General features: G+C 47.0%; 1 protein-coding gene across 4 annotated transcripts; it reads right to left on the reverse strand.

Annotated features, from left to right (window-relative positions):
• Nucleotides 1–3,764: 3,764 nt before the first annotated feature.
• LOC122363286 (probable NADH dehydrogenase [ubiquinone] 1 alpha subcomplex subunit 12) lies at nt 3,765–8,379 on the reverse strand. Of its 4 annotated transcripts, none has more exons than XM_043332370.1 (5): nt 8,361–8,379; nt 5,318–5,444; nt 5,070–5,152; nt 4,508–4,623; nt 3,765–3,979 (listed from the first exon to the last, which is right to left on the reverse strand). In XM_043332370.1, exons 2-5 carry the CDS (start codon nt 5,410–5,412, stop codon nt 3,854–3,856), a joined length of 420 nt encoding a protein of 139 aa, XP_043188305.1. In that variant the 5' UTR covers nt 5,413–5,444; nt 8,361–8,379; the 3' UTR covers nt 3,765–3,853. The 4 variants fall into 4 exon arrangements, with proteins under 4 accessions (XP_043188305.1, XP_043188303.1, XP_043188307.1 ...); XM_043332368.1 differs by having other exon boundaries at nt 8,323–8,369; XM_043332372.1 differs by lacking the exon at nt 8,361–8,379 and adding an exon at nt 8,256–8,275.
• Between the last annotated feature and the right edge of the window lie 6,554 nt (nt 8,380–14,933).

The following is a 14,933-nucleotide window of genomic DNA, read 5'->3' on the forward strand; positions in this document are numbered from 1 at the left end:
TCCAAGTGTGATAAGCTGAGGAAGTTTGGTTCTAAAATAACTCGCCCTGTGCCTTCCGTCGCCGTCTCATGATCCTACTAAGCTCTAGCTCAGGGGTCGGCAAATGGTGGGGCATGCCCCCTTTGGGGGTAATGGAGCCCTTTCGGTGGGGGTAATGAGGGATTCTGAGAAAGCCTATCTTTTTAGAGTTTGTAGCTCCAGTGATGGAGCCATCGTGACTGTTGCATCCCAGGGTTCAAAGATTAGCCCAGGCCAAAGGCACAGCACACATTGATTAGATACCAATTTTCACGTTTCTGCTCGCCTCACCATCTCACCCCTCCGTACAGTCGTACAAAAGCAGCTGCAAGTTTTAACCGTCGCCCGTCTGTTGGCGTTTCAACAGCCGCTAACGTAAAGGGGAGGAGTCGATCGGACCCCCGCGGCCTCTCGGACTCTGATATGGAGCTGTGCATAAAAAAGACGAGCGTCGAGCGTGCTACCCGTGACAATAGGAAGCCGCTGCTGCCCATTTTTAAGGTCCTTGGTCATTCCGTCTCATTCAAGAGGGCAATGACAAGTGTCGAGAAAATCGGGACCCGCTATAACTTCTTGAAGTGAGATTTTATGGCTCAAGATGATCTCCAGAAAAAGCTCATAAGCCAACGGTCATTATGGGTCCAGAGGCCAGTTTTACCAACAGAAAAATAGCCGCCTGCCGGAATTTTTGCCTAAAGATCGTTTCACATATGGAGCGTAAACGGTAAAGCCCTATCCGCTTACGAGCCAATCGCGTTTACGCTCCGTATGTGAAGCGGTCTTGAGGCAAAAATTCCGGCAGGCGGTTATTTTTCTGTTGGTTTAAACTGGTCTCAGGTCATGATATTTTCCGGGCTGGTAAAAAAAAAAAATGATGGGCTCGAGGGTACAATTTGGTCGTGATCCAATGCCTTTTACGTGAGCTTTTAACGAACAACCACCCGCCGCCCCTATACGTACAAGGGTTAAATGGGATATAGCATAGGCGGCGGAACGGGGGCACCGGGCGGCGGGCACCGTGCACCTTTTGATTTTTGCATTTTAACATTAGCCCTATGGGCGTTGCATGGAAAGAATGGGACCAAAAGTCGGCAGTGCCCCCCCCCCCCCTTAATTGAAGGTGTTCCGCCGCTACTGGGATATAGGTATTAAATGTTTTGTGGAGGAAGTGTCATGTTTTAAATTTGATGCATTGGAAATGCACAAATACCCAAAGAGTTCCAGGACGGTATGGAATTTCAGTAAACTTGGTTGTGTCAGCAATGGGGTCTGGTAGGTAGGGGTAATGGCCCTGCCTGGCGCCCAAAAAGGGGGCACGACCCCGAATGACCTGCCGACCACTGCTCTAGCTATACTCTAAAGGGCTCTGGTATCGCCCTCGCCCTGCACACGGCGGTAATCATGTAGTCAACCATTTTGAGTGACCTTAACCCGCGAGTTGCTGGGGGGGGGGGGCGTTAAACGCCCCCACTTTTTTCGCCGGGCCATAGGATAAAAACGGCGCGCCGCAGGCGCGCCAAATTTTGGGTACCTGTAGGGAATTGATTGAAGTTTATTGTGACAATGTTTCAAAAAAATCGGTCGGAAAATTTTTGAGATATCGAGGTTTTAGTGACGTCATGATTTCTGAGTTTTCGACCAAAAACGGCATATGTTCAAAAAATCATATAAAATCACAGAATAGACATACAGACATGCCGTAAACGCCATTAGACTGCCAATACCATGGAAAATCAAATGGGTATCTTCGATTATTGATTATCGTTCCGCATTTTCCAAAATCTTGAACTGAATCTTGGCAATTTCTCGTGACTACTTCACGACCATGATACATGAATTTCTTAAATTGAACTTTTTGAGCCAAACACGTACACATATGATAAAATGAATGTCACCATCGTGTTCTTCGCCCAAAATTACCCATAAAACATGTGTCACAGGCTGCGAATATCAGTTTTGATTTTTGGGGATATGTGCTGTGCCTACCCGGTTGACCTGACCTTGACCCTGACCTATGCTTGACTGACCCCTACATGGAGCTGACACTCTTGTAGGCCTTATATGATGGATTGTGCACCGTTTTGACAGAGTTTATGACGAGAGGCGCCCATTGCGAAGTCCTGAAGTCAATGCTACTGAAAGCCCGATTTCAGGTGTTTGACCTGACCTTGACCCGACCTGTGACCTCAAAATTCAACTTTAAAGTACTCATTTGAAGCGTCTCGTCGCGTTCTTTCGTTTGCCGCCTCGTGCGTTTCGCTGCGCCTATTGGTTCTCGAGTTATCGGCTGGGGGCGTTTAACGCCCCCCCCCCCCAGCAAACGGTGGGTGGCGAAATACCCCAGCAACTGCCGGGTTAACCTTCCAGGCGGTGGGGGGACGGGCATTTACTGCCCCCCCCCACCGCTTTTTTGCCCCCCCCCCCCTTTAGTTTTTTCGATATATCTCGAGAACCGCTGCGCCGATCGTCACCAAACTTTCAGTACCCTCCCGGGAGTAGCTAGCGCACATGGTGACCAAAAATTTTTTCCAAAGGCTATGATAGGTTGGCCGCTAATGACGTCAGAGTGACGTCAATTCTGCCATTTTCGACCCAAAAAAAGGGTTTCGCGGGAAGAGCTGTCAGGCCTACAGCTTTAGAGATACAGAAAAATGTTTCAGACATAAAAGGTGTGGAATGAAGAGGGCTACGAAACTGCTATTTCGGTTTTTCGATTTTTTTTGGCTTTTGATCCCCAAAAATTAAAAAAATAGATTTTTTGAAAATAATAGCCGAAAAATCCAAAAAAGTTTTTTGAATTTCGAAAAAACGGAATATATGTGATAGTCCCTACCGCCTTCTATCTACATACCAAATTTGAGATCGATACCTCTTTTTTTGGCCAAGTTATAGCGAAAAAACTGTTCAAAATTGATGACGTCAAATTTTCAAACTCAATTTTTAGCAATTCTAGACCTCGTAGCGCAGAACAAAGACCACCATTAGACTCCCCGTGACGAGCTGCATCGAATCAATACCCATTTTATGCAAAAATATCAACTTTGAAATTTGACCTTTTTTTACCTGACCTTGACCTGACCTCCACCAGAAAGTGACCTAAACCGTACCTGATGGTCTTATAACCAACACCATTGAGTTGGAAATGAAAACCTGGCCATAAAACATGCATCGCACAACCTTAGTAAAGTTGGGTTCGTGTGGTGACCCTTGGTGACCTTTGGTGACCTGACCTGGTATGACCAGTGACCTCTAATAGCAACATATGTACTAGACAACTGACGCCCTATCGCTGATTTTCGACAAAATGCGTTTTACTCGGTGTTACAGCGCTTTCCCTAGAAGCCCCGTGAACGGTGAAACATTTTATCTTTGACCTGACCTGTGACGTCATCGGTGACCCCAAGGTCAATGAAATTTGGTTTCCTTCGACAAATTTGACAGGGCTATCGAACGCCGTTTGAATTTTCCGGATCCGTCCAGTAGTTTCGGAGATACGAGGGGGGGGGCAAAAAATGTCCCCCCCCCCACCGCGCGGAAGGTGGCCAGGAGGCCCACCGCCTGCCGGGTTAAGGCCCAGCCTCGAATAACTGGCTATGCTAAACCGGCAAGCATCAAGAAGTATCGTTCAGCTTGGCCGCCGTAAATTCCACAGGACAACACACATACCGGGCATTATTTCTCATTCAAATCCTTAGATAACCTACTCATAGTATCTGAAACTCTCATCGACAAACCACAAACAGCCGTTCACATACACATCACTGTATTTTACCACCCTCCCCGTTTTATCAGTCCCAGCTATATACAGCGGCGTACACCGGCCGCGATTCGCGCACTACTTCTTGGGCGGCACCCAGGCCTCAACCTTGGGTCGCGTGGTTGAGTAGGGGTAGTAGGCATCTGCGGTGCCCGAGGGGTTCGCTTCGTGGTCGCGCTGCCAGGCGTACCGCACCGGCGGCTTCTGTGGGGGAAGACAGGGGCGGGTTGGCGTTAGAAAAGGAGGTGAAAAAGTCCAGCATCTCGTCCGCCGTAGCAGCGGCACACAGCGATACGGTCATCGATATGAGAGAATGGGAGCAGCTCTATATCTGTCGCGACTTTTGACAAATGATCAATTACAGACGAATCATATTCTAACTGGTTCGTTTCCGTCTGAACACAAATGTGCACAAGTCTTTACACAAACATGGATTCACCGCCTTAGATCGATCGCTGGCTTTCACCAAGGTCTACTCCACACCACTGCAACATCACAACTCAGTACTCACAAAGACCTAACACATCTCCTCTGGACCAGTAACTTGCATACTGGGTGGGGCGCAGACCTGCAGTGCACATTGCAACTTCACACCTCGGGTACCACCCGGACCACAGCTGATCCCCTCCTGAGCCAATCTGACTGGGGCCTGCCGGCTGCCCTGCACCGCCGGGTTATTGTTCCTAACCACAGCACCTCTCCCCGGCCACACATCTGTTCTGAACGACCAACCTGAATGGGTGTCTCGTCGGTCTTGTAGTGGAGCCAGCCGAACCACTCTGCCGGCACCATGCTGCCGTCGTAGTCAGTTCCGACGGCCGGCGCGTACTCCACCCATCGGTTACGACCTGTCACAGACGACGGAGACGTCGTAGGTCACTTCAGGCAGAGTGGGACCACATAGTCGCTCAAGATGGCGAGGGAAGAGCCACAAACGACAGCGACACTTTCGGTCATTCACGGCGGAGCAGAAATACGGTCACTGGAGACGGCTCGGAAAAGGCTGCAGATCACAGCGCCACCTGCACTCACCGAGAAAGCGGGGATCGAGATACGAGGGGCGGCGGACGCCACTTCCTATTGGAAGGTGTGTATTCGCCAAGTAGCCTGATAGTCAGTCAGTATCACACCAGTCAGCATAGGCTGAAATTGCTCATGTGGTGGTCAGCTGTATGTTTGTAGCTTCCCAAATGAGTATGTGCAAACGATTCCAGTTTATTATAGTTGGCCAATGATCTGGATACTCAGTGACCTCCATATCAACACGAAAAGAAAATGGTGTTCTGATACATACCTACAAAGTACATGTTGTTCTCAAAGTACTTGTTTCCATACTTGTCTGTGCCAACATGTGTTCCCAGCTTCAAGTCATCAAACCTGAAAATAATGTTTTGATAATAACAGGCATATACACACTGCATAAAAAGCAAAACAATCCTTTCCTAAAACGCATGAATAGTAATATAACTTAATTTCATATGTCCTCAATTTAATGCAAAAACAAATAACCCAAAACCTCACTTAAAAAATGCTGGCACTTACCTGTAAAGCTTGTACAGACTTGCCCTAATCCCACCATTGGATTTCAAGATTTGGAATATCCTAGCAACTTTATCCAAGCCCACTAGTTTAGCCATAGTGACTGACTTGACTTCCAAAAAAGAGGTATCTGTAAAAAAAAAAACTCAGTAGGCAAAACCAAACACATATTTGGTCACAATTGCACTTGTGGAGGATCAGTGGTGATATTTTATACACTTCAAATATTCTACTCAAGGAACATTTTAACCAAAGCACTTCAGCTATAAATGAAATTGATTTGTCTTCCTATTGAATCAGATAAAAATTAAAAATATGCAAATAGGTGATTGTTTTTAATATTCTATCTTACAGCAATGTGTCAAGTTTTCTGCTTAAATTAACAACTATGAAGTGGAAAAAGTCCAAACGAATGGTTAGTGACACATTGGGACAGTGGTCAGAAGTCAGAACTGTCATTTGCCACTTCTTTTGATAAAGAGCACCTACCTACCAAAAGTAAGCACTGTCCTGCTAACATGAAGTAGGTAACATTCAGAGGCCTGGTGGCACAATGGGTAAAACATCGTTCTGGTGGCCAGGGGATTCTAGGTTCTATTCCTGGTACCATCGGTTATATAGCCTTGGTACCATCAACCCCCCTCCCCCTAGCCTTTGTCACCAGTTGCACTATCAAGAATGGGGTGGGCTCACAGTCAGTTCCCACTGCTGCCGTAGCCCAGGAAGAAGGGCTAGGAGAAAAGGAAGAGCTGGAGACATTCTGTACTTGCATGACATAACCTTTTGAAGAGAGGAAAAATAGATAAAAATGAATAAAATGAGATGACAATGCACAAAAAACAAAAATTGCTCACATTAGGTAATTATTGTAGATTGATTTGAGACTGCCTTACGCCCTAGCAATCTGGGTATCGGTAACCCTGGCGTCACCGGTAGCGTTTTCGTTCAAGGTTAAGGTTTCCTGTATTAGGCAGTATTAGGCCACCGTGCCAAGCGAAGCATGCTGTGACGTCACTGGGTAAGAGAACGTACCACGCTATCAGTATCGACTGAGACTCAGATAGACTCAGAACGACTCAGGCAGACTCAAACTAACTCAGACCGACTCAACCGACTCAAATAGATTCCAATCGACTCAGACCGACTCAGAACGACTCAAACTGACTCAGAACGACTCAACCGACTCAAATCGATTCCGATCGACTCAGACCGACTCAAACTGACTCAGACCGACTCAACCGACTCAAATCGATTCCGATCGACTCAGACAGACTCAGAACGACTCAGGCAGACTCAAACCGACTCAGGCAGACTCAAACTGACTCGACCGACTCAGAACGACTCAAACTGACTCAGACCGACTCAACCGACTCAAATCGATTCCGATCGACTCAGACCGACTCAGAACGACTCAAACTGACTCAGACCGACTCAACCGACTCAAATCGATTCCGATCGACTCAGACCGACTCAGAACGACTCAAACTGACTCAGACCGACTCAACCGTCTCAAATCGATTCCGATCGACGCAGACAGACTCAGAACGACTCAGGCAAACTCAAACCGACTCAAGCAGACTCAAACTGACTCTATTTGAGTCGGTTGAGTCGGTTTGAATCCGCCTGAGTCTGTCTGAGTCGTTCTGAGTCTTTCTGAGTCGCTCGGAATCGAGCTGAATCAGCCTGAGTCTGCCTGAGTCGGTTTGAGTCTGCCTGAGTCTATCTGAATCGGCCCGAGTCTGCCTGAGTCGGTTTGAGTCTGCCTGAGTCGTTCTGAGTCTTTCTGAGTCGCTCGGAATCGATTTTAGTCGGTTTGAGTCTGCCTGAGTCTGTTTGAGTCTGCCTGAGTCATTCTGAGTCTGCCTGAGTCGCTCGGAATCGATTTGAGTCGGTTTGAGTCCGCCTGAGTCGTTCTGAGTCGGTCTGAGTCGATCGGAATCGATTTGAGTCGGTTGAGTCGGTCTGAGTCAGTTTGAGTCGGTCTGAGTCAGTTTAAGTCGGTCTGAGTCAGTTTGATTCGGTCTGAGTCAGTTTGAGTCGGTCTGAGTCAGTTTGAGTCGTTCTGAGTCGGTCGAGTCAGTTTGAGTCTGCTTGAGTCCGGAGTCGGTTTGAGTCTGCCTGAGTCGTTCTGAGTCTGTCTGAGTCTGCCTGAGTCATTCTGAGTCTGCCTGAGTCGCTCGGAATCGATTTGAGTCGGTTTGAGTCCGCCTGAGTCGTTCTGAGTCGGTCTGAGTCGATCGGAATCGATTTGAGTCGGTTGAGTCGGTCTGAGTCAGTTTGAGTCGGTCTGAGTCAGTTTGAGTCGTTCTGAGTCAGTCGAGTCAGTTTGAGTCTGCCTGAGTCGTTCTGAGTCTGTCTGATTCGATCGGAATCGATCGGAATCTATTTGAGTCGGTTGAGTCGTTCTGAGTCGGTCTGAGTCGATCGGAATCGATTTGAGTTGGTTGAGTCGGTCTGAGTCAGTTTGGGTCGTTCTGAGTCGATCTGAGTCGATCGGAATCTATTTGAGTCGGTTGAGTCGGTCTGAGTTAGTTTGAGTCTGCCTGAGTCGTTCTGAGTCTATCTGAGTCTCAGTCGATAGTGATACTGATAGCGTGGTACGTTCTCTTACCCAGTGACGTCACAGCATGCTACGGCTTGGCACGGTGGCCTAATACTGCCTAATGCAGGAAACCTTAACCTTGAACGAAAACGCTACCGGTGACGCCAGGGTTACCGATACCGCAATCTGCAATCTGCTAGCTTCACAGCTTCAAGTTCAACTTATTTGTTTTAAGTTATATTTTTCATATTTTCTTTTGCCACCTGATTGCATAATTTTTTCCAAAATCAATAATAAATACAAAAAAAGGGAAAATTGCTTTACAACTGCCCACCGCCCAGTATTCTGACTATGACTAGGTAAACAGTTCCATTGCACTCTCAACCATTATCAACGAACTAGGAAGTGTTGAGCCTGCAGAAAATACTAGAAATGTGCTGATACACTGAAAATAAGTTAAATGTACCTATAAAAACAATTGAAACTACGCTATCTTCAACACACAGAAAAGAAATGCTACAGATACAGCGCAGGTGTTACAGGAACAAAACAGCTGATCGGACTCTTAAAACACTGCAATTTTTGTGAACGCGCAGGTTTGTCTTGGATTTGCCGGACTTAAAATTCAGCAAACATTATTATGATTAGCAAACCTTTTTTCTGCAAAATTTCACCTTCATTTGTCTAGGTCAGGGGTCGGCAAATGGTGGGGCATGCCCCCTTTGGGGGTAATGGAGCCCTTTCGGTGGGGGTAATGAGGGATTCTGAGAAAGCCTATCTTTTTAGAGTTTGTAGCTCCAGTGATGGAGCCATCGTGACTGTTGCATCCCAGGATTCAAAGATAAGCCCAGGCCAAAGGCACAGCACACATTGATTAGATACCAATTTTCACGTACCTGCTTGCCTCACCATCTCACCCCTCCGTACAGTCGTACAAAAGCAGCTGCAACTTTTAACCGTCGCCCGTCTGTTGGCGTTTCCACAGCCGCTAACGTAAGGGGGAGGAGTCGATCGGACCCCCGCGGCCTCTCGGACTCTGAGATGGAGCTGTGCATAAAAAAGACGAGCGTGCTACCCGTGACAATAGGAAGCCGCTGCTGCCCATTTTTAAGGTCCTTGGTCATTCCGTCTCATTCAAGAGGGCAATGATAAGTGTAGAGAAAATCGGGACCCGCTATAACTTCTTGAAGTGAGATTTTATGGCTCAAGAGGATCTCCAGAAAAAGCTAATAAGCCAACGGTCATTATGCCGGGTCCAGAGGCCAGTTTTGCCAACAGAAAAATAGCCGCCTGCCGGAATTTTTTGCCTAAAGATCGTTTCACATATGGAGCGTAAACGGTAAAGCCCTATCCGCTTACGTGCCCATCGCGTTTACGCTCCGTATGTGAAGCGGTCTTGAGGCAAAAATTCCGGCAGGCGGTTATTTTTCTGTTGGTAAAACTGGTCTAAGGTCATGATATTTTCCGGGCTGGTAAAAAAAAAATGATGGGCTCGAGGGTACAATTTGGTCGTGATCCAATGCCTTTTACGTGAGCTTTTAACGAAAAACCACCCGCCGCCCCTATAGGTACAAGGGTTAAATGGGATATAGCATAGGCGGCGGAACGGGGAGGGCACCGGGGCACCGTGCCCCCTTTGATTTCTGCATTTGAACATTAGCCCTATGGGCGTTGCATGGAAAGAATGGGACCAAAAGTCGGCAGTGCCCCCCCCCCCCTTTAATTGAAGGTGTTCCGCCGCTACTGGGATATAGGTATTAAATGTTTTGTGGAGGAAGTGTCATGTTTTAAAGGGACCCTCCCACCTTAGCATTAGATTTGAGTTGAGATAGCCAAAATGGGGTCCCTGGCTCACAATTACCGGTTTCGGCACTCACAACATCGAGAAATGCCTTAAATCGGAAATATTGAATTTCAAAATTGCAGCATTTTGATTCAGAGGGGCTAATGCTTAGGAATACCCCTCTGAATGTGTGACGTCAGCGCAAATATCTAACGATTTTTAAATGTTTGACTAAAACGTTTTGTAGCACGCGGTGGTATATGCTATTTGCGCGCAACATCTGCCGCAAACGCCGCACTTCTAAAATAAAGTCGCTAGAAACAGCGGAGATCCCAAAAAAGTAAACAAAAGTAAAAGTCTAGTATCTTGAAAACCGGTGAATATTTTTCGGTGAAATTTGGTAGATGTTCGTTTTCGCTCTTTCTGATCCGAGCGACATCACTTTCATGCCAATTCATAAACTTTTTTGAAGGTGGGAGGGTCCCTTTAAATTTGATGCATTGGAAATGCAGAAATACCCAAAGAGTTCCAGGACGGTATGGAATTTCAGTAAACTTGGTTGTGTCAGCAATGGGGTCTGGTAGGTGGGGGTAATGGCCCTGCCTGGCGCCCAAAAAGGGGGCACGACCCCGAATGACCTGCCGACCACTGATCTAGGTAGTCAAGGCTGATTATGAATTATGTCATTCAGAATCAACTTTAGGTATGGGACGCTGGCCTAATGAGTAATGAGAAAGTCAAGAAAAGGAGCTTACCATAGGTCATCGATAGGGAAAATCCAAGATGCACCGTAAACACCTATGGCCTTATCAGTTATCACATCATGCAGGCTGCAGTGTTCAAAGGGTTCGGACCTCGAAAGTCTCTGGCACGGTGCTAAAGCTGGAAAAATTGTTTGGCAGTGAGGTCGGGTTATTCATTTAAATGACTTGATGACCTGACCTGACCTTTTAGGGTAGGCTTTCACCGCGAGCCCCTGACAGAAATCCCATGGTCGACCGTGGAGGCAGGAGGGATCGGCTTCTTTTCCTCCGATTTATTTCTCTATGACTAATTCATTTAGGCATTGGCACCGGGCCCCGTCCGAACGAGACTTTTTGCTACAGAAATGTCGATCTCATCAAACCGAGCCCTTGAGTCTCGTTTTTTTTTTTATGAGAAAAAGCCTCGTTCGTCGGGCCCTTGCTTCTAAAGAAGTCGTCGTCGGGGCCCCATCGACAGCTCCCGAGCTGTGGGTCATTTGCCGTGTGTCATTTTTAACATGTCCCGTTTGAAGGGTCGGTGTATCCAAAGAATCTCTCAGAGCCGGGCCCCTATAATAAGCCATTCTTCAGACGGGCCTTTTTTACCATTTCGGCCCCGGCCGACCGGTCCCTCTTTCTAAAGCATTTGTCAGAGTCGGCCCCCTCATCGACCGATGGCACCAATTGCCCCTGTGTCCGACTGGGTCCGGCAGGGCCCCTTTGCCTAAAGTATTCCTCAGAATGATCCTATGGGCCTTTTGTGTGTTTTAGCCTTTCTCGGGCTCCTGCCCACCCGGGCCCTTGTGTACCTATTGAGCTTTCAGTCAGACTGGGCCCCTGTATCAAGTAAGGTTTTGGTCGTCCTATCTGGCAGCTCATCTACTTCCTTCGTTGGTTGTGATTGCAGCATTCGGGTACTAATGAAAGCATTTCGTATATCCTGGTTTTATTTCCAGTCAAGTCATATAGTCAGCCTCAGGTAAACCTTTTTAGGTCAACCTTAGGCCAACCTCTTTAATACAAAAAACTATCATAGTTAATAACCAATTTCTGACTAATCGTGAAGCTGCTTGCAGTATTGGTATCATCGTTGCGAAGCATCAGACCCAAAGGGACGATGGAAATGATCATTGGTCATATCCCATAAACCTTATGGTAATGTAACGGATGACAGAGCCACCCGTTCGCTCAGACGCTCGTCACGTATGGCCCGGCCGGTGGGTAGTTTTCCACCGGCGACTCTCTAACCCACCGTTCAGGCTAGGCGGATCGTCGCCCGGCGCAGGCATAGGCGGCGAAGCGGCCGACTGGCAGAGTAGAAGGCTGTGAGGTCACGTGGGGTGGTCCGCAGAACACTGTGAGGTCACGTGGGGTGGTCCGACCAGCTGCCATCCAATCAGCTCTCTCCGGTGTCACGATGCCGCCTCGGGCGATCGGACAGCATCGACAGCTCTCGAGGTGTTGTTGGGTCGTGAGATAATCGGAATGGTGCATGCAATATTTTACGAGGCAACACCACTGCGTAATATGGAATCATCTATCGAACAACTTGAACGTTGGGCTCGGGAAAACCTGAGCACTAAGCAGTGAGCAGTTCCAAGTCGGTAGTTTTTTGTGCGTGTGTAAGACGCTGATATGGCAATGAAGTCTACCTACAGATCGGAAAGCATATAGGCATCAAGTTTACTCACTCACATCACCATTTCAACCCGAAATTTATGCCTAATCGCCCGCCAGCCAGACACAGTGTCAGATGAGCTTGGAGACTGCAATACCTTACCCCACAATAGCACTTCAGTGAGGGACTGCAACAAAGTATACGACAGTAGCACCAGCCATAAAACTGGAACGAGAACTCAGAGAACATCAACTGGCAGATATCACAGTTCATCAAAGAAGGGGCCCGGAGGTGATAAAAGTGCCCGTGTAGTGTTGAGCTTCTTCATAAATGTCCACTCCAAACCACCCGATAGTGTTAAATTTGACTGTATCTATTTATTTATTTATTTATTTAGTTATTTACTTCGTAGTGGCCGTCCCCTATATATGACCGAAGTCAAAGAGGCTATTCTTGGCACTGAGTCAATAAAAGATGGTGATGAAGTGGGTAAAAGAACATCATGCTATGACATAAAAAAATGCTTAAAAATCACGACAAAAGCACACAACACAATGCACATACATATTATACATACATATCACACTTCGTCCGCACCAGACGTCAGTCGACGTTTCAGCTGGTTTCTAAACTCGGTGACGGTCAGATCAGTAAAGGCATCATAAGGCTTATGTATTGACAGACGTGCCACGGAAGCTTTTGAAACAGTTGCTGAAACCTCTTCATCTGCACCTGTTACTCTTTCGGTTATCATTTTAATTCAATGTTCATGAAACAGCTATCGGTAGGTTAATTATTCATTGTAATTAACCATGAGTCTCGTTGCAAAACCCGGTCACTCAGCACTCTGGATGCCGTGTGCTCGCCGTTCACCAGGCCCCGCGGACACGGGCGCCGTTCGAGAGCTGTCTAGCTGCCCCTCATTACCACCTGAACGACGTGGTATAGACAGGACCAACTACGCCACAGTGCGGCGCAATGGCCACAAATGCGCCACAGCTGAGCACATACGCCATTCGTCGCCGCCGGCGGCGTGCATGGCTCGCTACTAGCCATCTCGAGGTCGGAATGCGCTAATGTAAAACGGTACATGACTCAGCGTTATATCGAAAGGAGATGCATGTTTGGACATCCGGATTCGCTGCGAAATGCACTACGTAGTTTACGTATATGTAAGAAGGTGACGCAATGCCTCACTTAGTAAGTGGACCAAGTCCCTTGGGTAATAAAGAGTTTGCAATTTAGAAGTACCTATTATCCACAAAAATTAGTCTGTTCATTGTTAATATCCTGAGTTAAAATAAACTTGTTAGTTGTACCCAGGCCCATGTCACTCCACTTTTGATGACATCATAAGGGGGCCTCAGGACAATTAATGGCGCGGTGCGCCACAATCGCTCCCAAGCTACTGGCCAACAGCTGCCATTTTTAAAAATATTATTTTGAAATAAAGTTTCAAGTTATGAAAATATTGTAATGAAGTTGTAACTTAAATCTATACCATATCTAAAAACTTACTGAAAAATGATTTATCCATAGTAAAAATATAAGCTTGATGCGTTTTTACGTTGCTTTTCTGCTGCTGCAGAGGGTTTTTAAATCGTCTATATCTTCAAAACTGGCCATTTCTTAGCATATTGCTGCCCTTTTTTGTCGCTGGAAAATTAGTTGAGCTTTCCATTGACATCAACGGCTGAGCGATATGTGTAGAGTGCCATCAATAATCTTCAAATGAAGTTAGTCATTTTTACGTTGCAAAGGAATGGAGTACCCCTTGCGAGCATCAGGGATGACGTCACTCAGGATCTGTCTCTGATTGGTCGGCGGGGGAGTGACTGTACCTTCTATTAGATGGCCTTGGTTGTACCTATGCCTATCTAGAATATCCCAACCTCGCAAGACCGTTCGACATACCAAGCAAAATAATATTAGTTTCCTACTTGTTATCAAATTATAACCTTTCTAGTTTCTTGCAATTAATAAATTAAATACATCACCTAGCATATCCAATAACTCCGTCTAAGATGTATTCGCGGGAGAGGCTGAGCTATGAGAATAATAAAAAAAAACGTCCTCCTGGTGCGATGCTCCCGGAAGAGGAAAAGGACTGAAGGTCGTGAAATTGTGAGAGGAGTTCAATCATTCATAGTCTCTCGTTTAGCCTTATAATTGATCCCTATTTGTTTTTTGTCACCTCTTCTTCATTCTCTTTTCCTTTTTCTCCCACCCTCTCTCCCTCCCTCCTGCCTCTCTCTCTCTCTCTCTCTCTCTCTCTCTCTCTCTCTCTCTCTCTCTCTCTCTCTCTCTCTCTCTCTCTCTCTCTCTCGCTCGAACGTCAGGTTCCTGACACCACATATCTAAAAATAGACAGACCGATTCAAGGTCCGTGGGGCCCATCGGGCCCCGTGGTTCTTTCTCAACTAAGCGACTAAATGACCCAACGAAACCAAATACAATGGGGTGCTATCTGCGTAACTTCAGAGCGTATGAAGCTTGTTCGCGACTAATACAAAGTTGCATGTGATTGTTGCGAAAGGAAAATACGCAGGAAGGAAATGTACGCAGGAATGTAGTCAAAGGAAATGTACGCAGCAAAACGTACAATTGCTAACAGCATATAATGCGTAGCTCAGTCCTGCACTGTGTCAAACCTCATGGGCATTTTCAGGCATCCCCAGTTACGTCCACAAACACTGAGAAACTACGCCTGTTTTACGTCCATCGGTTACCAAACGCTCATTTCAATAGCATTTTCGAAGAGGGTTTCGGCCAAATGCGTGTCATTCTCCCTGACAAACACAAGTCGAGTCCCATCCCTGGCCCGACCTCTGTCCTCTGAGTGCCATCGGATCCATCACGGGAGGCTCGGGCGGGCCCTCTGGAGGGCGGCTGTGATCGTCCCGCGATAGGGCGGCCTCGGCTCTGAGATATGA

Source organism: Amphibalanus amphitrite, unplaced genomic scaffold (genome assembly GCF_019059575.1).
Source record: "Amphibalanus amphitrite isolate SeventyFive unplaced genomic scaffold, NRLGWU_Aamphi_draft 000613F_arrow, whole genome shotgun sequence".
In the NCBI taxonomy this organism is placed as follows: domain Eukaryota; kingdom Metazoa; phylum Arthropoda; class Thecostraca; order Balanomorpha; family Balanidae; genus Amphibalanus; species Amphibalanus amphitrite.